At 51.5% G+C, this 23,404-nt stretch overlaps 1 protein-coding gene across 9 annotated transcripts in view; it reads right to left on the bottom strand.

Moving 5' to 3' along the window:
- Positions 1 to 1,972: 1,972 nt before the first annotated feature.
- Positions 1,973 to 23,404, bottom strand: part of Ccdc91 (coiled-coil domain containing 91) — a 118,011-nt gene continuing 96,579 nt past the window's right edge. For all 9 annotated transcript variants that reach the window (XM_060384522.1, XM_060384523.1, XM_021646014.2 and 6 more), the window contains 2 exons: positions 16,576 to 16,689; positions 1,973 to 2,971 (listed from right to left, as the gene is read on the bottom strand). In XM_060384522.1, the coding sequence (XP_060240505.1) occupies positions 2,861 to 2,971; positions 16,576 to 16,689 (225 nt within the window). In that variant the 3' untranslated portion in view covers positions 1,973 to 2,860. The remainder of the gene's footprint in view (positions 2,972 to 16,575; positions 16,690 to 23,404) is intronic.

The following is a 23,404-nucleotide window of genomic DNA, read 5'->3' as shown; positions in this document are numbered from 1 at the left end:
AGTGCTCAAGGGCCGAGGAGGCACCTACATCACTGCTAAGTGGGCCCACAGGAGGATGAGGCCCAGACACAGTGCTCAAGGGCCGAAGAATCCTGATCAGATGAACTCTGACGTCGGCCTGCCCATTCCAACAGGTGTGTTCAGCCGCCAGCTCTGAGAGGGAGTCTGAGGAAGCCTGAGCCACATGAGCCGGACCCCGTGGCCAGCCTGATGCCTCTTCAAGTTTCAACTGAACCAGACGTTGCCTGAAGGGTGAGGAAATTGACCTGCTGGGTGTGCGGACTCACTTCCACACTTAGAGCTGCATTTTCAAGTCCAGGTCTTGTTTGCATGGTGTATCTCTTGACCTTGGTGTGCTGCTTAGTTTGGGGAGCTGGTGGGGTTCGCTGTCTCTGCCAGGCAGAGCAGCAGCCAGGGGTGTGTGCTGTCTTTGCCTAAATGCCACCAGGTGGACACATCCCTGCTGACCACGGGCATCCATGTAACCCTGAGCAGTGGTTAGAATGTCCCTGTCACCAGGCTGTTGTCAGATGAGACCAGCCTGCCCTGGTCAGTCCTCCTCTGCCCTTCGGTGTCCAGCCCTTTAACAACCCTCAGTGTGTGGGCAGAGTGCTCATGGCCATCCTGGTAGTCCCAGAGCCTTGCTCGCTCCATTCATGGACTCCTTGCCTTTCCCACATCTCCTCAGTGCTGTACCCCTTGGCTCCAGAATTCTCAACATTTTCCTTCTTCCTGCTTGGTTGGAGGCTGGTGACACTCCTTACAGGAAAGGTAAGGAAGCTCACGGAGTTTCCGGTAGTGAAGACGCTGCCGTTCCTCAGGCCTCCCCCCCTCCACCAGGACCTCTCTGTGGTTCATGTCCTCCCCTGGGAACCCTTCTCTTCAGGTCTTCCCTTTTCTGTTGCTTCTACATCACATTCCAGTTAATGTCTCCTACCTAGAAAGTTTATTTCACCCTAGTTCTTCTTTAGACGTTGACCTGGGACTGCGGTCTGCTTCTTGGGAAGCCTGTCCAAATATCACCCCAAACACATCCCTCCCTGACAGACTTGTGCAAGCTATGAACATGGCTGAGCAAATGTCCTTGTTGTGTACTTGAGCATCTTTTGGATATATGCCTATGAGTGGTATAGCTGGATTTTGAGGGAACGCTATTCCTAATTGTCTGAAAAAGTGCCACATTGATTTCCAAAGTGGTTGTACCAGTTTACATTCCCACCAGCAATGGAGGAGGGTTCCCCTTTCTCCACATCCTCTCCAGCATGTGCTGTCACTTCAGTTTTTGATATTAGCCATTCTGATGGGTGTAAGGTAAAATCTCAGGGTCTGTCAACAGAACAAAATGACCGGGAAAAGATCTTCACCAACCCTACATCTGACAAAGGGATAATATCCAAATTATGCAAAGATCTCAAGAAATTAAACTCCAATAAACCAAAGCAGTTAAACAACAAGTTAAAAAATGGGATACAGAACTAAACACAGAATTTTCCATGGAAGAATATCAAATTGTGGAGAAACACTTAAAGAACTGCCCAACATCCTTAGTCATTAGGGAAATGCAAATCAAAATGACTCTGAGATTCCATCTTACTGACTTGTTTCTGAATTCAAAGGTTCCTCACTTTTTCTCATGTAGCAATTTAGGCCAATGGCTTGCTTACTCTGAATTTTATTTAAATTTTCTTTAAAATAACCTGAGGAGTTGTAAGATTTTTGGTAAATACTGTCACTATTTAAGGCAAAATATTCACCAAATACACTCTTTCATGGTGTAGAAATTTAAGAAAAACAATATTCTAAAGGAATTAATAAATTGTAGCCTGGCATGGTGAGACATGCTTTTTCTAACAGAGAGGCAAGAGCAGATAGGTATTTTTGATTTTGAAACAGGACTACACAGTGAGGCCTTGACTCAAAAAAAAAGAAAAAAGAAAGAAATCTTCGAGAGAAAGAAAGCTGACACCCAAGCAACCATTTGGAGTTCCTTTTATTATACTGAGAAATCCCAGAAAAGTACAAAGCCCCTGGAGGCAGAAGCATTTCAGGGTGAGACAGAGGCACCTCCGTGTTGGCTCTGACGCTCCGCTGCTCATGATTCCACAGTGGAGCGCTCTGCCATGGATTAAGGACATCCCGATTACCCGCATGTCTGATATTTGATTAAACAGGTGTCTACATGTCTGAGTTATGTTCCTTCCAGAGATTAATTATGAAAATGATTTACAGAGCGTCTGATGAAAGCTCAGGAAGCAAGCCTGTGCCACACCCCCGTTCACCTGCAGCTGCTCACAGCTGGCCAGCTAGTGCTCATGTCTGGGAAATGGATGGAAACACGGTCACCTGTGGAGCAGAGGCCGGTCAGTCACACAGCGATCGTGTCAGCGTCCACTCTACCCAGAGTCACGTGCGTGTGTGCTAACACAGGGGCAGCTCCCACGCATCACCACGAGGCGGTCAGGAGGTTTTCCTTCGCCTAACACGGGTCATCGCCACGGGAAGCTGTCCTGTTCACCGATGAGCGCTGGCTAACACGCCCATGGGAAGCTGTCCTGTTCACCGATGAGCACTGGCTAACACGCCCACCGGAAGCTGTCCTGTTCACCGATGAGCGCTGGCTACTTACACTAATGTTGCAGCTGCTGGCAGCTCCAGACAGTGCCCGGCTCCTTTAAACAGAAACAGCCTCTGTCCAGGACACAGCATCTACCTCAGAAGTCAGTGACTGACACATGGGTGGGCCAGGAGCCCGTCATGCTTCCTTTATTCAAGGTCAACAGGCTCCGTGGTCAGAGAGCACTGGCTCTTCTGCTCGGGACAGGAAGCGTGAGCGCGGGCGGGGGGCGGGCTGGGCTGGCCGTTACTCGATGTCCACCGGCTCTGTGGCGATCAGGGCGCTCAGCTGCTTCTGGGCGCATGACAGGAAGAGCTCCAGGCTGGACAGGCTGCGCTGTCGGGTCACCTGGTCCAGCTGTGGGTGTGGACAAAGAGGAGAGAGAGATAAATTTCAGTAGTGAGAAAGGCAGGGTGATGCCAGTGATGCCACAGGACGAGCTTTCTGTGAGGACGGACTGGAAGCCGCTGGGCCTTCTAACATTTACGTGTCCATTCCCTGCTGCCGGCCTGGCGTCCAGGCTCAGAGGGTGGCACCCTCGTCACACTGAGGTCTGCAGTCACCGAAGGAGCTGTATGTGGAATCCCAGAATGATTTTAGGAAACAGGAGTGCAAGCAGGCTGGTTTAAAAAAATAGGTCAAACATCCTCAAAGATCCCATCGCTATGACAGATGTGCGGAACAGAGAGAAAATCAGCCCATCACATCATACTTGGAGCTGGAAGAGAAGTACACATAGTGAGGCCCTCAGCTCAGCAAGGGGTTCGGGGTGGAGGAGTGTGAAGGTAAGGGAGGGTGGAGGCGCAGCTCATGCTCAGCGGTACCCAGCAGGGCCGCTTCTTCAGAGGACTAGGGTTTGGTCCCAGCACCTACATGAAGGCTCCCAGCTGCCTGTAACCCAGTCCCAGGGGACCCGATGCCCTGCGGTGATCAAAATGAGGGTCGGCAGGACTATTCCTGGGTCACCTGGAGGAGGATGTTCTGGAGGACAAAGATCGAGTTTGCTGAAGACACAGAAGGCAACATGCGAGAAACTGGCCACAGTGGAGCCTTCAGGAGAGAGGGTGGCTTGTTTATAGTGTGACCATCCTACATCCTTCCTATCAGTGGCCCTGCATCCGAGTGCGGATTCTTGTTAAACAACCCACTGGAATGCAGGATGGTTAAAACACGGAAGACACTAACTCCGAGAGTCAACTGGTGAAGAAGGCCGCGTAACAGGCAGCGGTGTGAGCTGCGAGGCTGGACAGGGCTCCCTCAGTTCTGGGGTCCAGGGGTTTGCACTCTGCTCATTTCTCCCTCCACCTTTCCCCTCCTGGCATGACGCCCCCGATACAGAAATGTTCCTGTTCCTTCTGCTCACAGATCACGGACAAGAGCACCTCACGTTTCTGCCCTGATGAGCAGACGCTGTCCGCCTGAGGATGAAACACTCAGCTTCCGGAAACAGGCCTGGGGGTCAGCCGAGCTGGAGCACACCCATCGCTGTAAGTCAGTAAGTGCCATGGTGTCTCCTGGGCCTGGCTGGCCAACAGTGAGTGCCAGAGCGCCAGGAGGTCCCCCTCATCCAGAATGGGGTGTTAAAAGCATTTTAATATGTGCAGGGCAATGCATGTGTACAGGCACACACACACACACACACACACACACACACACGCACATGCACTCACACACATGCCCGTCCCTCCTCTCTCTCTCTCTCTCTCTCTCTGTTGAGAATACACTGATTACTATCCTGGACAGATCCAGTACGTGGAATTCCTATGGTTTACACGTGGTTTATGGGTGTGGCCAAACTGCTTTCCAGGGTGACTGCAGCAGGTCCCCGTGCCCGGCTGAGGGACCACACCCCACTCTGCTCTTTCCTCAGCTGCGCAGTTCCCGAATGTATTCACAGTTTAATGACCTAACAGCTACGTTGGTCCTCTAGCCCACAGTGGGCTTCCCCAACTGATGATTGCCACGGGAGTGCCCAGATCACAGCGGGCGGTGCCACCTGTGGGCACAAGGTCCTGGTTCTCTAGGCGAGCAGCTGGGCAAGCCAACAGGCGGCTCCCTCCATGGCCTGGGCATCACTCCTGCTTCAGTTCCCGCCCTCACTTCCCTCCTCAGGCTCTGATGTGCCTTCACCAGAGCAGCAGAGACCCTAAGGACAGGCTGAGTGCGCTCAGGCCACAGGCTGCTTCTGCACGGCCACTGCCCGGGCACACACTGCCCAGCTGCGAACACTTCCCGCTGGGCACTGCCTTCCTGGCCGTGCCTGTGTCCACACCAAGTCACCATCTTACTCCAGGTGTAAGAAGGCAAACCCCCCACCCCCCACAGAGTGTCACGTGACGAGTGTTAGCCCGCAGACGTGGAACAACGCTGACCGATAAAACACAGGCCGAATGGAGCCGAAACTAATTTTCACAAAGCACAAAACAAGCAAAACCTCGAAGTCTATCACTCCCAGACATATGAACGCAGGCAGAGAGGCCTCTTGTGTCCCGCGGTTTGAGGCAGCGTCACGCATGTTCACGATGTTCGCTGTCTGTGCTATCCTGACTGAAAAGGAAAACAGTATCCACCACAGACCCACAGCGCACACCTGCCATCCCAGCGCTGCAGAGGAAGAGGCAGGAGCATCAGGAGTTCAAGGACGGCCTGGGCTGTGGGATGAGCTGGAGGTATCTGAAGCTACAAGACTGTGCCTCAAAACAAAAACAACAGAACAAGTGAAAACCGAGCCCGGCCAGGAGCGGCAGCTACAACAGCCTGCTGTTCCTTCGTGCAGGTGATAAGATCAGCGTTTGAGTAAGGACTCACAAGGCTTTAGCTAGCACCCACCTGCCCCCACCTCCAGAGCTGTGTGTGACCCTCCTCAGAAGGGCCTAACTCAACCACTGAGGTTTCCATGAGTCACCAGCACACAACATGGAAGGGGCTGGCACACACGGGTGAAGACACAAACACGACAGCTGTCACTAGAGACAGGTGTGGCCTCCAGAAAGGCCTGGTATCTGCAGGGACAACCCAGCCCTGACACCTTTGTGCTTTGTGCTCTGGCTTGAGAATGTGTCGCTTTTGTTTTAAGTCTGGTGAGGAGATTTTTTTTTTTCTTTGAAACCTTCATCTTCAGGGTTTTGTGATGGATACATTACCGTGGAAACCTGATACTGTAGACTATTCCAGCCACCCGGCACAGCTTTAACAGGTTTATGCTCCCAAGGGAGGGAGGGAGGGAGGACTTTCTGTGGTCCCTCTTCCAAATACTGCTGCCTCCCAGCTAGGTCCAGGATCAGAGGGAACAGCAGCCCTCCATTTCCAGGACAGTGGAGGGGGCTGTTTTCCTGCCACCGGGTCACTGTCCTCCTGTGCTTTCTGATGCTGCCGTAAGCACCAGGGCCGAGAGCACCCCTAGAGAAGAGCCTCATTACAGTTTACAGCTGGAGCCCAGTGTGGAGGGAGACCAGGGCAGGAACTCAGGCAGGAACCTGGAGGCAGGAACTGAAGCAGGGCCAGGGAGGGCACTGCTCACTGGCCTGCTCAGCCTGCTTCCTCATGTAATCCAGGCTGTTTGCTCAGGGACAGCACCCTCCTCAGCAAACTGGGCCTACAATCAGTTGCTAGTAAAAACATGTTCCACAGATTTGCCTACAGACACCTAATGGAGGCATTTTCTCACCCAAGGCTCCTTTTCCAGATAACTCAAGCTTGTGTCCAGTCAACAAAGCTAACCAGGACCACATGGTTTCTGGGGTTAGCAGAAGGCAAGGAAAAGTCATGGCGATGGAGCTCCAAGACAAAGCCATACAGGGATCTGTGCTTTGCCCTGTTTTCCTCACCCCACCTTCATCATGTAGCTGCTGGAGCATGAACTCACACGTTTGTGAGCATGTATGTGTGTGCTGTGGTGCATGCACACAGTGTGTGTGTGCAAGTGTGCACACACGTGTGCCAGCAGAGCGCATCTGCGGGTGCAGCCCATTCTCTAAGGACCTAGTTAGTTAGGGGACAGCAGACAGGGGAACTTTTCCTCTGTGTCTTAAGGCAAACATGTGCCATTATGCAGGGAATGGACGGGGTGAGCAAATCACCCGCCTACCCTTGCCAGGCAGAAATTCATCATCGACTGCTCTCAATGACCTGCCCATCACTTACTGTACAGCTGTCACGGTGCCTGGACGCAAACTGAAGATGACTTTGCCAATACATTTCCAGATCCCTCGGAATGAAAGACACAGTTTAAAGTCTTTGGGAAATGCCAGTACACAGAACAGCGTCACACACATGTAACATCTGTTCAATGTAAACATGACACACTGCCAGTCTAATCTGTGGTCTCGGAGCAGCTGGAAAGCCTGTCTCCTCCCTTCAAAGATCTAGTGTACAGGTTCCTACTTCACAGATCTTTACTTCTTCAAAAAACAGCACAGAAGTTTATTGCAGAGGGCATGTTTAAGATTTCACACTTTACAAATAAATCTGTCGTCTCTGGGCAGTGGAAGGGGCTTAGATGAAAATGAAGTAAGCGGCTAGCTTTGACAATTGGGTTAGGTATAAAAGAAATGGGATAAGGTAGGGACAGTGTCTGGGGAGGAAGACCACTACTAAACCTCACTGCTCACCTTGCGGAGTGCTTGCTACAGCACTTTCTTCAAATGCAGGACTAAAGGTCAGGTGACCAAAGTTCACAGTTTAGTCCAAAAGGCACCAACATGGTGCTCATTCTTTAATTTGTCCAAGAGTCCTAAACTGAAGCTGAGACATTTCTGGGCTTGCTCAGGGGAAGGGTGTGGCCCCTGAGAAGGTTAGGAATGGCTCCTGAATCGATCCTACTCAGAGGAAATAAAGTCACAAGTGTCAAGGTGACAGACAGGCTATGTCCCAGAGGCTGCCATTTCTGTGCTTTGTAGGACTGACTATCAGTGTTTCGTGATCATGCCTCATGGCTTCCTGCATAGGATGTCAGCGACCATCCACAGCTCTAACAAAACTCTTCACACAGGCTGGAGAATCTCGGTACCCAACATCTAGGCTGGTGTTCACGGGAATGAGGGAAGGGGCTGCCCTTCCCAGCTCCACAGACAGGCAGGCAGGAGGAAGCACGGGGAGCCTACCTGATACTGTGTGCTGCACATCTGCAGTCCTAGCACCTGGGCAGCCAGAGCAGGGGGGTTAGCATAAGCCTGAGGCCAGCCCCCCAAAAACAAAACAGAGAACAGAGGAGTCCACCTGGGAATCAGCAAAGTCTGGCCTCACATGGCCCACTGAACACAGCAGCTGCGGGAGTGACCTTTCTAAGCTCACCAAGCGTGAAGTGAACGCACAATACAGTGAAAGGCTCTCTACTCCCGACACACAGCCCACCCTCCCAGAGGACAAGAACGCATTTTCTCATCCACAGGGCGGCTCACAACCTCCTGCACCTCCAGCCCCAGGGGCATCCATGCCCCCGCTTGGTCTCTATGGGCACTGTAAGGACATGCATACACATATACTCAGGTGTACAACACACACAGACACATATTTGAAGTAGGGTTTCTCTGTGTATCCTTGGTTGTACTGGACTCACTTTGTAGACCAGGCTGGTCTCGAACTCACAGCAATTCACCTGCCTCTGCCTCCTGAGTGCTGGGATTACAGGCTTGTACCACCATGCCCAGTGCAACTAATATTTAAGATATATGAAAACATTTATTAAAAAAACAAATTGTCAGAAGAATATCTCTAAAGACTCCTGACAAACACTACAGAGGACTTTGGTTGTCACACAAAGCTACAGGAGAGGCAGGGAAGCTCCAGGATCAAACAGGAAAGCTACAGGAGAGGCAGCTCAAAAGAATAAAAACAGAAATCCCTGAAAGCCAAAATTCTTAAATCTGTGGTGCTGTACCCTGCTATTTCATGCCCTCGAAGGCAAGAGGTAAGGGGCTAAGTGAATATGATAGGCCATGATAACGTCCGGTAATTCTGAACAGATACACAGCACACTCCTCCAGATAGCCTTTGGTAGCAAGTGCATTTGAAAGATACATTTATCAAAAAGACATCAAGACAACAGTTACAAATGACAAAGGTTTTAAGGATGACTACCAAAATTACTTGATGACAGACAAACCCTACAAAAAGTTATGATGTCTTCAAAAACAACATGTGTTTTATCGTCAATCAAGCCATGCATAGAAAATGAACAAATTTACTGTAGAAATAAAGATGATTCGGTTTGCACACAGAACTGTGTCTACAAACTGTGGATGGAAATCCCAGAAGAGTGTGGAACAGCGAAAAGTGGGCAGCTTCCTGGAGCGCGCGGCACGTGGCTAGGCTATGAATGGAGCGTGGCTTAGGAATAGTAAAGAAAGCCAAGGGTGCAGTTCCCAGGTGAAACACAGTGCTGAGGCCACCGTGCCTAATCGCCAAACACCACCGCAGCAGGGGGGCCAGCAGCTTAGGTCAGTCACGCTACAGGAAGAGCAAATGCAGCGACACGTGCTCAGGTCTTCCAAGGACGGGCCTCGGGTTACAGAGCTTCTGGTGGGCCTGCAGCCTTCGGTTTTTGGGGTTTCTTGCTGGTGTGGTCTCCGCCAGCAACTAAACCCATGCGAATACGCTGCTCCTGGAGACACGTGCTCACACTCTCTCTCCTAGGAACTTCTGCGGTGCCCTCCTGGCCTCCTTTCATGTCTGATTCCCTGTCTTAGCCGTAAAACTCCAGGGGATGATTGTATCTTACATCTCAGACATGGATATGTGCATTTTAATTAAAAATTAACTGCTAAAATCATAAATCCATCAACCCTTTCTGGGGATTAAAATGATACATGAGTTCCTTCAACACACTCGTATTAATTAAAGGTTGCTCTAATTTTACTCCACATTTCATCTGACATATTTACAGTATTTGATAAAACATCCAAACCACCACCAAAGTCATTTCTCATTTTCCTTTTCTGCCACACCAGAGTCTATCTCTTGCTCAATGTCTTTGCTGTCCAGCGTGTGCCTGGGCTCCTCTCAAAGGCTCACCCACCGTGTGTCTTCACAGGAGGCATTCCCTGCATCTGGGACGCTCTTCTAGACTTCACCAGTTTTGGCCCGTCGCTTCTCCCTTGTTGGCTGAGTTCATCCAGAAAGCCTCTCACTCCTCCTCCCCACATTCAGTGTCCGGATCTTTCCGATGACATCTCAAAACACACTCTGTTTCTGACAACCCTAGGAGTCTAAGGAAGCAGCTTCTGTTCTGATCACTGCCATGGTGCCCGTGGGCATGGCACAGTGGGGCAGCTTTGTCTGGGCTCTACTTCTGGGCAGACATCTGGCAGACTGGACAGCTGCGTGCTGGCTACGGTTTGGCTATGGAGCACATGTGCCTTGGCCCTGACAGGACACTCACCTGTGGGAGGGTTTGTATCTTTTGGTTCACAGCTTGAAGCCCCATGGGAAGATGACTTCATAATCAGCACATGACAAATGTTTTTGGAGGGCCAGACAGAAGAGTCACTGGGCCAATGTCATAGCTGCCAGCTCTACACCCATGTCCTGCAAAGGACAGATACCACAGACCACAGGGCCTGCAAGTCTGCTAGGAATGCTCGCTCCACCCCGAGCTCAGTGTGGGAGGGCAGGTCCTCACGGGATGCTCATGTGCGGGAGGGCGGGCCCTGATCTTAGTCCTGCGACACTTTAGTGTCATCCTGAGTGAGATCCTACCTTTCTGGAAGTTTTCGTTTCTCCCTACATGGCAAGGATTGAGCAGCCGACTTCTGGGCATGCAGCAAGGACGAAACACAAAGATGCTGCAGAAACAGGGCCCAGGAGAGTCGCGCAAGCCACAGGGACAGCAGCACGCCGCACACAAGGCCCTGCGCTTCCAGGCGGAGCTCCCTCTCTGTTCCTCTTTCTTGTGGCAACTCCAATTTCATTTGGGCATTCTTTCCTTCTCCACGCACTGTGATCAGGAGTCTCAGCTAATCCTGCTGGGTTAGACTGTGAGAACTGGGGTGGAGGTGGCTCAGCTCTCCTACTGCCCCCTCCCCCAGGCCCTGCCACCAGGCTCAGCTCTCCTACTGCCTTGTTTCTCCTATCATGCAGCTGTACCAAGCGCAGGGGAAAGCTGAGGCCAAGCTAGGGCAGCGCTCCGGTTGCTGGCTGCCTCGTAGGTCTTTAATGACCTCTGGGCCTCAGACATGGCGGGGCAGCACTCTGCCACCAAGCTGTACCCCAGCCCTGTAACAGGCTTAATAAGGATGGACACGGAAAGAGGCTGCTGGACGAGAGCCGGCCACACTGGTAACAGACGTGCGGAGGGCCCGGGACACAGACTGGTTGTTAACCCAGTGTGTCCTGTAGAAAACCAAGTTCGCCAAGCTCTTCATCTCACAGAGCGCTGTGGTGAGGAAGAGAGCTGTGTGGCCATTACACACAAAATGTCCCAAATCAGAGAGGTGGGGGCCGTGGTTAACGCGCACACACACAGCACAGCCTCAGACACGTGGAAACACCCTACTCACACGCCTTCCTCAGCCGCCCTTCCCGCTCGGGTGGAAACAAAGCCTTTCTACCCAGCACTGCAGGGCTTCCGGACAAAACCTGGGCATCGGCTACGAAAAGTTCACATTACTTGAACATTCCTAACATGCCTGACAGTCACTGCAGCTGCTGTAATGAGAGTGCGCCCCTCCAGCCCAGCAGACGGGTCAGTTTCAGAATTAGCCAGGAGGTCAGAAAACTAGAAATAGCTCTGCAGAAACCACGGTCACTTGGAAGAAAGTCCCAAAGTCTGTGCGGCCTTTCCAGTGTCTGCAGATTCCCAGCCCCAAGAAGTCCGACGGCCCTCAAACTGCGCAAGCTCCGTCACCCTGGCTGCTGTCCTCTCCTCCTGGGTCACCCCGGCTGCTGTCCTCTCCAAATCGGTCACCCCGCTGCTGTCCTTTCCTCCTGGGTCACCCTGGCTGCTGTCCTCTCCTCCTGGGTCACCCTGGCTGCTGTCCTCTCCTCCTGGGTCACCCTGCTGCTGTCCTCTCCTCCTCGGTCATCCAGGCTCTCCTCTCCTCCTGGGTCACCCCGCTGCTGTCCTCTCCTCCTGGGTCACCCCGACTGCTCTCCTCTCCTCCTTGGTCACCCTGGCTTCTGTCCTCTTCTCCTGGGTCACCTGGCTTCTACATCTCCTCCTGGGTCACCCCGGCTTCTGTCCTCTCCTTCTGGTTCACCCTGGCTTCTGTCCTCTCCTCCTGGATCACCCCGGCTGCTGTCCTCTCCTCTCCTCCTGGGTCACCCCGGCTTCTGTCCTCTCCTCTCCTCCTGGGTCACCCCGGCTTCTGTCCTCTCCTCTCCTCCTGGGTCACCCCGGCTTCTGTTCTCTCCTCCTGGGTCACCCAGGCTCTCCTCTCCTCCTGGGTCACCCTGGCTGCTGTCCTCTCCTCCTGGGTCACCCCGGCTGCTGTCCTCTCCTCCTGGGTCACCCCGGCTGCTGTCCTCTCCTCCTGGGTCACCCCGGCTGCTGTCCTCTCCTCCTGGGCCACCCAGGCTTCTCTCCTCAACTCTAGGGCCTCCGCTAACTGGTCAGGTGAGTGCTGAGGCTGCCACAGGGTGCCTGCTCTAAGACAGGAGCAGAAGCATCCACCAGCTGTGGCAGGCTCAGCTGTGCAGCGCTCTTCACACACTTCCTGAGGTGACAACTGGAGCAAGGAAAGGGCACCCTCAGCCCAGTCTGTGGCATGGATTTTGTCCTGCTCATGGGGATTTACCCTTAGCCTTGGGTTTCCAGCCTTCCGTCGCTAACCACTCACTGTCCCTCAGAAGCCGTGGGGCTCCATCAGCTGGAGCAGCTTCTCCGTGAAGGGAGCCAGAGCTGGAAGGGCCAGAAGGACCTGTGGCTGGCTCCCGGCTCCTGTGAGGAGGGGGCTCATCACCAGTGCAACTGAAAGACAAGTGTGAAGTGTGCAGCCCAAAGCTTTCCGTAGTCCGTGACCTTTAGGGATTGCTAACCCTGGGGAAACCCGGCAGAGGAGCAACAGGCAGAACGTTGCTTCCACTTCACAAGGAGGCCTTAAAGACAAAGGAGCTAGCTCACAAACCCCGACTCCCAATTCCAGGCCGGAGCTCAGCCAGGGGCCACCGCTCACACGGAATCCTGGGGTCCCCCACCACTTCAGGGTGCAGAATGGGATGCCAAGGGCAGACACTGAGGAAAGCACCCCAGAGCACAAGCAAGGCCGAGTAGGACAGTGATGCTGCAAAGCAGGTCAGCGTGCCGCAGGCCACGCTCAGGGCAAACGGACACCAGGCCTAAAGGTCAGGCTTTCCTGTGGAGGTTCCTTCTCCACTGGGAAATGCAGCGCAGACACTGACAGCACACAAGCAGCGAAAACTCCGATAAACTAAAATCAGCAGCTCTTCTGCTTCACACCAAATTCACAAAGCAACGCAACCTCCTCCCCGGGCCTTACAAGGGTAGTTTTGCAAAGGAATTTTTAAAAACACGACTGGGCTGAATAATTTTAAACACACAGAGTCTCGTCAATTTACTTTCCTGATTAGTCATGACAGTTCTGATTGGAAGGCTACTTCACTTCTACCCTGTTTCATGGTGGACACCGGTGCAGCACTATCAGTGGCGTGGCGAGCACACTGGGCATCTGAGTGTGCCAGCCAGGGTCAGTGATTAGTGAGCAGCTCCGGGCATCTGCATGTGCACACGGCTTCCCCACTAGTGCACGTAAGTAACTAGGTGTTTAGACTGGGTGAAGGACACCTGTAGGTCAACTTTAACAACATTTCCATTGAGGACACTCATAAAACTAGAAGAGCCGGGCATGCACACCTTCAGTCCCAGCACTCGGGGAGGCAGAGGCAGGTGGATGGCTGTGAGTTTGAGGCCAGCCTGGTCTACAAAGCAAGTCCAAGGCTATACAGAGAAACCCTGTCTCAAAACAAACAAACAAAACCAAAAATGCTGTTCAAACAGTTTTCACAGTACAGTACTGATTCTATACTATCCTGGGTATTCTAACATTCCGTAGTCTCGGATGACTGATCAGGTAGTTCCTGATCTGGGCACAGATGCCTATCCTCTCCTACTGGGATCTGCAGTTCAAAATTATGTGAAAATTTTAAATTATTAGAGAAAGTCAGCATTTTGAATCTCCCACTCCGTATTCCTCAGTCCTCTCCTGAGGGCTGGCGCAGCGCTCACTGCAGACTTCTGTGCTTTGGGGAAGGGTCTGGAGACGAAGGGCCACAGAGCCTCCTCCGGACAACGCCCTCAGCACAGGCTCCGCAGTCCCAGGCTACGTCCATAGACGGTAGCCTACGGCGGCTGAGAATCTGAGACCTCATCTAGAGTTGCTGTTTTTGTTTTGGGGTTGTTTTGTTTGTTTGTGTTTAAGCTGGAGAAAGGAAATTTTTATCCTGAAAATGTGTTCTTTGATCAAAAAACCAACCAAACAAACAAACAAACAGAATTATCATCCAAAGGGAGAAGTGTAGATAAGTTCCCCAATTTAGTTTTTTTGGAAAGAGGCAAGAAAAATAGGAATTTGCTAAAACAAAACAAAATGAAAAATGTTTCCTCTAAGTTGGTTTCTAAGCTCTGGGTGTCCTTTAATTTCCCAACTTTCTCGAAGTCCCAAGGTGATACATTAAAATTAATCTGAGTCAGTAAATATGTTATTTAGATGAAGAAGGAGACACGGAATTAAGAATCTAAAATTGTAAAAAGTGACACATGAAAGAGGTGTTGGCAAATGCTGGTTTCACTTTGGTATTTTCTCGTGCTTTTCAGTTAGCGTTTGTCTTTAGGAGGAGGAGGCTTCCCAGACACGAGTTTCCGCAGCGTGACTGACTGACGCAGCTGTGACCAGGACAAGCACCATCTCCTGTGACCCAAGGCTGCACTCTCAGCAAGTGAGGGACAGGACCTGGATAACTGCGGGGAGCTCCAACGCCACCCTGCACGCACACTTCCATCGTGAGACCTTCCTTCCCCCAGTGGGGTCTGGGAATTTTCAGCCACTACACAGTGCTGAGAAGAGGCGCACCTGCCCTCCGGCTGCCTCGTCCTACGCACGAGTGCACACGGCTCTACCTTGCTGGTGTTCCCTGTAACCACACTGAGAGCCGAGGAAGAGAGGGCCTGGAGTGGACAGTGCGGATGGGGCCCGATTTCCCTGTGCTTGCTCGGTCGCTAACCCTCACAAGTCAGACCGGCTGCCTGTCACAAGCAGTTGTGCCGGGCCTGTGAGAGGAGGAGCATGGGTCACAGGGCCCAGCTTTTCTTTTGACACATAGGGATCAGACACAAACAGGCATTCTCACTCTTACTGGCTTGGGATCACAGCTGCCTCTGACAGAAGAGTGACACAGCTTTGAAAGAATAAAACCATTGCCCCAACATTGCACTGTAGGTGTGCTTGGTCACGTGTTCTCCGTCCAGACTGACATTGCAAACACAGATGTGCGGATTCAGGAAAGTTACTAAAAATGCAGACAATCCGAGTGCCAGTCCACAGACAAGGAAAAGGCACACATGCTACCAACCATCCAGCCGGAAGAAGGCAAGTGTACACCATGTGACCTCCCGGAGCCGGAGGAAGCCTGCGGAGGGAGGAGGCAGGAGCGGTCCAGTTCCCAGGGCCGGGACAGAGGAAGCTGCCAATGAGCCAGAGCAAAACCTCTGCTGCAGGCAGAAAACAGCTCATAAAGAGGGTGATGGCAGGAGGGTCCTCAGGAACCCAACTTTTATCTTAAATCTGCATTTCTTCACTAGAGCGGCAGATACAGTGCGAGTACCATCCCCCCAAACCTCTCAGGAGCAGGATTATCTGAAGCCTCCTCTGTGGGAAGCACAAACATCAGCCAAACGCCAACTTTCCTTTTTGGCTCAGAACTTTCAGAAGGTGACAAACATATCAGGAATCAGAGTGAAATACTTTAAAGACACGCCAAGGCAAGGTGGCGCAAAAGCCGTGAGCAGACAATGCTCCGATGGGTGCGTCCACCTGGACATGTCTGTGGAGTCTGAAACCGACAGGAATCACACACACGGGGAACTTTCACATGGATGGCTTCAAGTTAGCAGTACAGGACAGGAGTGTGCGCTCAGTCACTGCATCTCCCTCTGCTGCCGACTGCAGGACGGCAGGCGACATCTCCACCCCGCCGTGGGGCCAACACTTGCATTTGGACACTGTGCACCACAGGTCTCCACAGGTAGCTTCATTTGCACGCTCGCTGTGGTGTGGGGCATGCGACAGTCTATATGTATGTGCGTGATCTATAGAATTGCTGTACTTCACACGCACATGCTAGCCACATCAACAAAACATGCTAAAACACGGAGTCCACCTGTGTAACCTGTAACATGCTGACCACAAGGATCGCACATCCCACCTAACAGAACTCCCGCTATTTACACTAACAGTGGACGGGAGGACAGTGAGTGGTTTGTTCTGCTTTTCTGACCAGCACAGTCGGAGCTGCTCATGAGCAGGAGAGTGACACAACGCTGCCCCCCTGACTGTTGGTGCCTCAGACAACGCTGCCCCCCTGACTGTTGGTGCCTCAGACAATGCTGCCCCCCTGACTGTTAGCGCCTCAGACAATGCTGCCCCCCTGACTGTTGGTGCCTCAGACAACACTGCCCCCCTGACTGTTGGTGCCTCACACAACGCTGCCCCCCTGAGTGTTAGCGCAGCCGGGCTGACAGAGGAGCCTGGAGGGCACACGCAGGCGTCTGCAGGGACTAAAGGAAAGCTGCGTGTGCGCAGTATCCCGTGAGTGGGGAACGGCTTTCAGAGCTTTGTTTCGGGCACCCACCCAGAACTCTGCTGCCGGGTTTACACACCTAAGTGTTTAGTGCACAATCAATCAGGTCAATCCCTTCCAAGGAGACCAGCTTTGCCCTCAGGGTATCGGTCAGTATCCAGGTGCTGCACCGCGTGTGCAAGCATCTGCGGAAGGCGCAGCAGCGCACTCACCCGCCTCTGCTCCCGCACGTACTCCACCAGCTCGTCTCGCGTCCTCTTCACTGCTTCCTCCATGGCCTTCTCACTTCGCCTCTGCTCCTCCATTATGGCTGCCTTGACAGCTTCCTGTTTGGGGTTGGAAAGTGCAGTCAGTGCGCACGCACCGAGACACACGCGTGCTGCTCACACACGTGGAGCGCGCGCAGGGCAGGCCTGACACAGGCCTCCCACTCCTCACAGCCTGTCACCCCAGTTCCCATCACCCCGGTTCCTGTCACACTGCCCCCTGTCCTCTGCGGCCCCCAGACTGCACGCCCAGGGGACCCCTTCCGGGGCAGGGCAGCTCCCACAGCTTGGCTCACACTGAGCTCTGTCACACACGGGCATCAAGCATGCTCTGGGTAGTGAGTGTTACAGCGACTGAGGCTCTGCCAGGTCGAGGTGCATGGCGGGGCTCCAGGGAAAACCCCATCCTGTCAGCCCTAGGGAGGACACGGGACCTCCTGCCTCACTCTCCCGTGGTCAGAAACCCGGGGTTTCAGAACAGTGCAACAAAGCAGGGTGAGTAGGGAACAGTCCAAGACAGACTTCAGGAAACGTCAGTATTTCCGGCACATAGAGCGCTTTACCCTTATATTTAATTAAAAAGAAAATCCAACAGTGCGTGACTTGAATGAATCCTGCCACACAATTATTAACTTCCATCTAGCCATGGTGCCTGGGGTTGTTTCCTGTGGGAGCACCCCCATCATAGAATGTAGGAAAGTATGAGCATATAGAAATGTACATATGTGTAAACATAGGCATGTAAACCTGTAAACATTCCAATGTGTAAACGTGTAAATGTTCACAAGGAGAACGAGGGCAGAGCAGGAAGGAAACGGACATAAGGACAGGTTACAATGTCCAGGTATTTCTCTCTGGAAGTTCAACTGAAACAAACTATTCTCTTAGGTTCTTGCTTTCCTTTATAGCTTGATTTGTAGCCCTTTAGACAGTTGCTTCATGACTTACTTTTACCCGTTCTTAAGTTCTTAATCAGTAAACCCCATTTATCATGTGGTTAAGTTTTTGGAGCAAATGCATGATTTGTTTTTTATTTCTCTACATATTAAATGCAGTTTAGTATTATTTTAAGTTACACAGTTGCAGAAGGGCCAGGGCCTGAGAGGCGGACTGGATTTCAGATGCTGCGGAGGAGCTCTCCTCTGGGGGCACCAGCCTTCATCTGCTAAGGAGCCAGCAGTGTGTGCCGACCAGTTCCAGGCAGGCAGTCTCCTGTCCTTGTCCCGACGACCTGTAACCTACACACATGCAGGGCACGGGCAGAGAGAAACAGTGCGGCAACAGATCTCGGAGACACTCGAAGGTGTGACCCTGGCGTTAGTGCGGGATGAAGACGGAGGCCACAGAGGCTGGTTCACTGGACGCCTGGCACAGCCAAGTCTGTCTGACAGTTCTGAGGGAGTGGTGGGAGGGAAAGCCGGGAGCACCTCAAAGAGCCTGAGAGCTGCAGACACACTGCAGTACCTCCGTGCTGTCCCTGTCACAATGACTTCCATTCTTGCCATCTGAGCTGGCAAATGTGGGTGTCAGCTCTCCACAGCCATCCCAGCCCCCCAAAGTCAGCAGCCCCTGATCTTCCCACCACACACTTAAATTCACTCTTAACATTCCGTTTCCTGCGGCCAAGGGCTGGCCTGTGTGTGCAGCCAGTAGTGTGGGCCACGGGTGTGCACCTGCGCCCTGCATCTGTGACGCCAAGTAAGCAATGCAGGCAACGACTCGCCTGAGGCCAGGAGAGCACCTGGACGAAGCCCGAAGCGTGGAGACACCAGCGTGCAGTACGTGGGAAGCCTGATTTGGGGTGAGGAGCACTAACAGAAGCCACGTGTGTAAGGCTTGGGTCTCCCGGGGTTCCTGCAGGGGAGTTTGGTCCCTCTGTGGCCTTAAGGGGCAGGGCCTGATGAGGGCGGCTCCATCCCTGGGGCGGGGGTGGGTGGGTTCCAGAAGGGAAGTCTTGTTCCACTGGGCTTTGTCCATTCCTGCAAACATGAGTTATCACAAAAAGGCAAGCCTGGCCCTGAACTCTGCACTCCCTGTCTCTCCACGTGCTCTCTGCTTTTCCACAAGAACTGCTGCTCTGCCATGGCCGACAGCGACAGGCCCAGAAGCCTCACTGCAACCCTGACAATGCTGCCTTTCCTGGACTCTCTGCCTCCAAATCAGCTAATTTTTCTTTTCTTTTCCTAATTCCTGGGACCAATGACATCACACACACACACATACACACACAAACAGAGGGGTAGAGAGAGAGGTTATGGAGACTGCAAACAAAGTTGTATCAAGGAGAGTTCTGGTGTTCTATGTACAGTAGGGTGACTACAGCAAAAGTACTTTATTAGATCTTTCCAAACAGAAGTGACAGATGCAAGACTGTGAGGAATACCTCAAACACACGCTGTGTACTAAACCCTCTATAACTGTATGAGAGCTATTATCTACCTATTAAAAATAAGTGACAGATACACGGGTGTCTCAGGCAGGAGGAGCCTAGTTCTGGGCCAGCCTGGGCTACAAAGCAACCTCAAGGCCAGCCTGAACAACTGTGGGACCTTGTCTAAGGTAAGCAGTGAAGAGAGCTGTGGGCGTGGCCCAGCCGTGCAGCGCCTGCCGCCCCAGCTCTCGGCCCCATCACTAACCTGTAAGGAAACCCAGCCCAGTGTAAATGGCTCACTGGCCACACCAGCCAGCAGTGCGCAAACGTGAAAGAGTGACGGGCGCTCTGTCCTTTTCTGTGCGCCAAGAGACAAACTTGAAGCTCAGAAGGGTTTTCTAGACACTGACAGAGTAAAAACAAATTTGTATTTCAGAGCCACATGCTGCGGACAGCCTTGCAGGCCACCTTGACTGTGAAGAGATCACTCTGAAGACTGGCAAGTGTCCAAGGAAGACGTCTAGAATTGCTGTCCAGGAGACCAACAATGCCCACCAACGCAGCCGAGTGCTGACATGAGGCAGGGCGTGAACGCTAGCAACGAGATGACGGGGGCAAAGAACCCAGAATCATGAGCAAGCAAAATGCTGCCCTCAGAGTCAATACTAGTTAAAAAAAATCCTCTTCTTGCAATACTGACTTTCCCCAGTAAGTTATAAACATTCTCCATCACCTCAGAACCTCCACAATATTCTGTGGAACTATTCTGTTGGCCCAGAACCCTGCTCTCCATGCTAGGGACGCTGACTGGCTGGGCTCTCTGTGACCAGCTGCTGAATTTAAGGTGACTGCCCACAACTACAATGGCCTAAAAAGAAGTGTCTCAAATGCAGGGATGTGCTCCATTTTCCTGGTCACCAATCCTCCAGAAAGGAAGATACTAAAAACTTTTTTGTTGTTGCAGAAGACCCAGATGGACTTTTAGAATTGAGAGAAAGCATGCAGGCGTCCCAGCAGGCTCCAGGACACTGTTGCTCCTGTGGCTCCCTGCTCCAAGCTCTCAGCCATGTCACAGGCGCTGGGCACTGCCTGTGAGCTGGCTAGCCACAGCTGACCTCCTGGCTCTCCCCATGTTTTCACTAGAGCCTTCACCTCCACAGACTGCTTCTGGCTGGTTGGTCCTGCTCTGGTAGACTGCCTTCTCCAGGAGGTCTGCACCTTGGCAGAAAAATGCCTTTATTTCACCCCATCCTATAGCTGGCGATTTGGATTTCTTGGCTGGACCGCTGAGCGTCTGACTCCGGACTGACTCCTCGTCACGGCTGCACTGGTTAGCTTTCCACTCTGGAGCCGTAACCTTCTGGCACTGCAGCCCCCTGCAGTAGAGTTCAGGCTCAAGAATCACATGCTCAACTTTCTTAAAAATGCAAAATCATCCAACAGCTTAAGTTTATGCACTTTTGTCCTTGGCTCTATCCTGGGCATGAGGGCTATTGGCTGGATGCATTGTCAGGAGCCAGAGGCAACACTTAGATATTTTCTTCACTTCTGAGAAGTCTCAGTATGAACTTTGTCATGGACTTTAATGATCCAGACATGAGCTTTAATGATCCAGAAAGCCACACCTTTAATTCAAGATTTAATAAAACTAATGAAGAATCACTACAGTCACAACTTCCCAGTATTGACTGTCCCGAGCTCCATAAAGCACCAGGACCTGTTGATGGACTCCCTGGCTCTTTTCTGTATCTGCATAGCTTTTAAAGTTATCGCAACTTTAATTTATCACAAAATATAAAATTACTTTTAATGTTATGCATTTTAAAGTATAACTATATTACTTCCCATCCTTTCCTCCCTCCGGCACCTTCCAAGCTCCCTCCCTGCAAACCTTCTCTATCCTCCTCACACTCCCAAACTGACAGCTTCTTAAAATTACCATTAGTACACTTATTTTATACACAGGTAAACACAGATATAAACACAGCCTGCTGAGTGTGTTTTGCTGCTGGTGGATAGGGTTTCAGGGCTCACTAGTGTGGTACCAGAAACACAGCTCACTCTCATCATTTCAGGAGACTGCTCACCACAAGGACTCCTGGAATTCTGGCTCTTACGGTATTTCTGTCCCCTCCTCCATGAACGCAGGAGCGGTAACACTGACCTGTCCATTAGAGGCGCTCACATTGTGATGATTTCTGTGAGGGTTTCCACTTGCCGCAGCAGAGGCTTATTTGATGAGGGCAGCCACGGTGGCTCTGGGAAGGGAGGGCTCAGCCCACACCTGTGAAGTGAGCCTTGTGGGTTTGCTGATGGTGGCAGGTTGAGGGAGCAGAGAGGCTGCAGAGGGGTTTCCATGTCTCCCTGGAAGGCATTTACAACTTCGTCTTTTGACTCCTACGTTTAATATTTTTAATATATGTTCTCATTCTCTTGCTTTAAGAATATGGCCGCCTGGATTAGAGAGATGCCTCAGCAGTTAGAAATACTGGCTGTACTCTGGAGGATACAAGTTCAATTCCCAGTTCTGACATGGAGGCCCAAGACTTTCTGTAACTCCAGTTCCAGGGATCCAGCGTTGTCTTCTGGCCTCCACAGTACCAAGAATACTGTGCACAGACATGCAGTCAGGCACAATACCCATAAACACAAAATTGGGAAAAAAATGTCTAAGAGAAACACAGAATCTTCTTTGTTTGGTGTGCACACCTCCTTCGAGGCATCCAGGAGGGCTTTTAATCACCTCTTGTCTCCTGCAGTCTTCACTGTCTGTGCTCAGGAGCATCTGTTCATACTTGACTCTTTGCTCTGTCTTCAGAGTTGCACACGAAAGCATGGTGACAGCCTTGTGCTAGCAGCTGCCGTCTGTGCCCAGGTCTCACGCACACAGCAAGCTGGCTGCCTTGCTTCCCTGGGGCCATTTCTTACAACACTGCACTGAGGTATTTATCCTGGGCTGACCAGATGCCTCAGATGGGGAAAAAAAAGTCTTCCTGTTCCTGGGCACACATGACGACATCTAGACATGACATCACATCTAGACATGACAACATCTAGACACAACATGACCTCTAGACACATGACATGTAGGCACCACATGCCGCTCAGAGCCCCTGCTGCCACCTGGCGCACAGAGAGTCTTCACTGGTCTCTGCTGATCTTGGCAAATACCTGCTTCATCCCCCTGGTTGATTCCCAGCACCCACACAGCACAGCAGCTCTCGATCATCTGTTCCTTCAGTTCCAGGGGATCCAATCTCCTGGTCTAACTACCACAGATAGGCACTGGTACACTAGCTTACATAAAACACTCATGTGCAAATGAAAGTTTAAGAGAAGGCAACCACAGACTAGAAGGAGGAATATGTGTAAAGTAAGATTGTATTATTATCATCATCATCATTATTATTATTATTATGATTATGATTATGTTTTTGTGTTTTGAGTGTGGCATGTACTAGAGGCTGACTTTGAACTCCTGACCCTCCTACTCCCATTTTCCAAGGGCTGGGACTGTAGGCGGCCACCACACTGAGCCGTAAGAAGTGACATTTTCAATGAACTACTTTTCAGGCACGATGGAGGTTCTGCTGACTTCAGAGCCATAGAAATGGGAATGGCAGGGGGAATCCCGGGATAAATCCTAGGCCCTCTGCATGCAGATGGTGGAATATGGTTTTCTCTTTGAATGAAGCAGGTAGCAGCCATACAGGAGGGAAGGGCTGGGCAGCAATGGCCAGCTGGACCCAAGCTGAGGTTTCTTTCTGGATTCCATACTCTCGACAATTAAGAACAGCACTAAGCTTTGTCTATAACAAATGTGGTTCCTATCAAATATTTCAGTAAAAATTGCAAAACGAACAAATGAGTCCACCCCCTGAGAGAAGGTCTGGGTTAGCCAAGTATCTTGCATGGGGAGCTTGGGCAGAAATGTCATTCCTTCTCAAGACAGGTCAGGTGGCAATGCTCAATTTCTTCAAGAAGAGTTAAGCCCTGATTATAGTATCCATGGCTTCTGAGAAAAACGCAGCATGTATTATATGGCTAACATCCACAAGTGAGTATACAGCATGTGTGTCTCTCTGCTTCCGGGATGGCTCACTCAAGATGACCTTTTCTAGTTCTGTCCATTTGCCTGAAAATTTCATGATGTCCTTGCTTTTAACAGCTGAGTATTCCACTGTGTAAATGTATCAGTTTCTGTATCCATTCCTCTGTTGAGGGACGTCTAGATAGTTTCCAGATTCTGGCTATTATGAATAAAGCTTCCTAAAGAAGGTAAACAATGAGGAGGACCCTAAGAAAGATGCTCAATCCTCATTTGGAAAGGCAAACAGGAAGCAGGAGAAGACAGGGAAGGCAGGAGAGGACAGGAGCCTACCACAGAGGTCTTCTGAAAGACTC

Source organism: Meriones unguiculatus, chromosome 5 (assembly GCF_030254825.1).
Source record: "Meriones unguiculatus strain TT.TT164.6M chromosome 5, Bangor_MerUng_6.1, whole genome shotgun sequence".
In the NCBI taxonomy this organism is placed as follows: domain Eukaryota; kingdom Metazoa; phylum Chordata; class Mammalia; order Rodentia; family Muridae; genus Meriones; species Meriones unguiculatus.
This window is presented reverse-complemented; position numbering and strand designations above follow the sequence as displayed.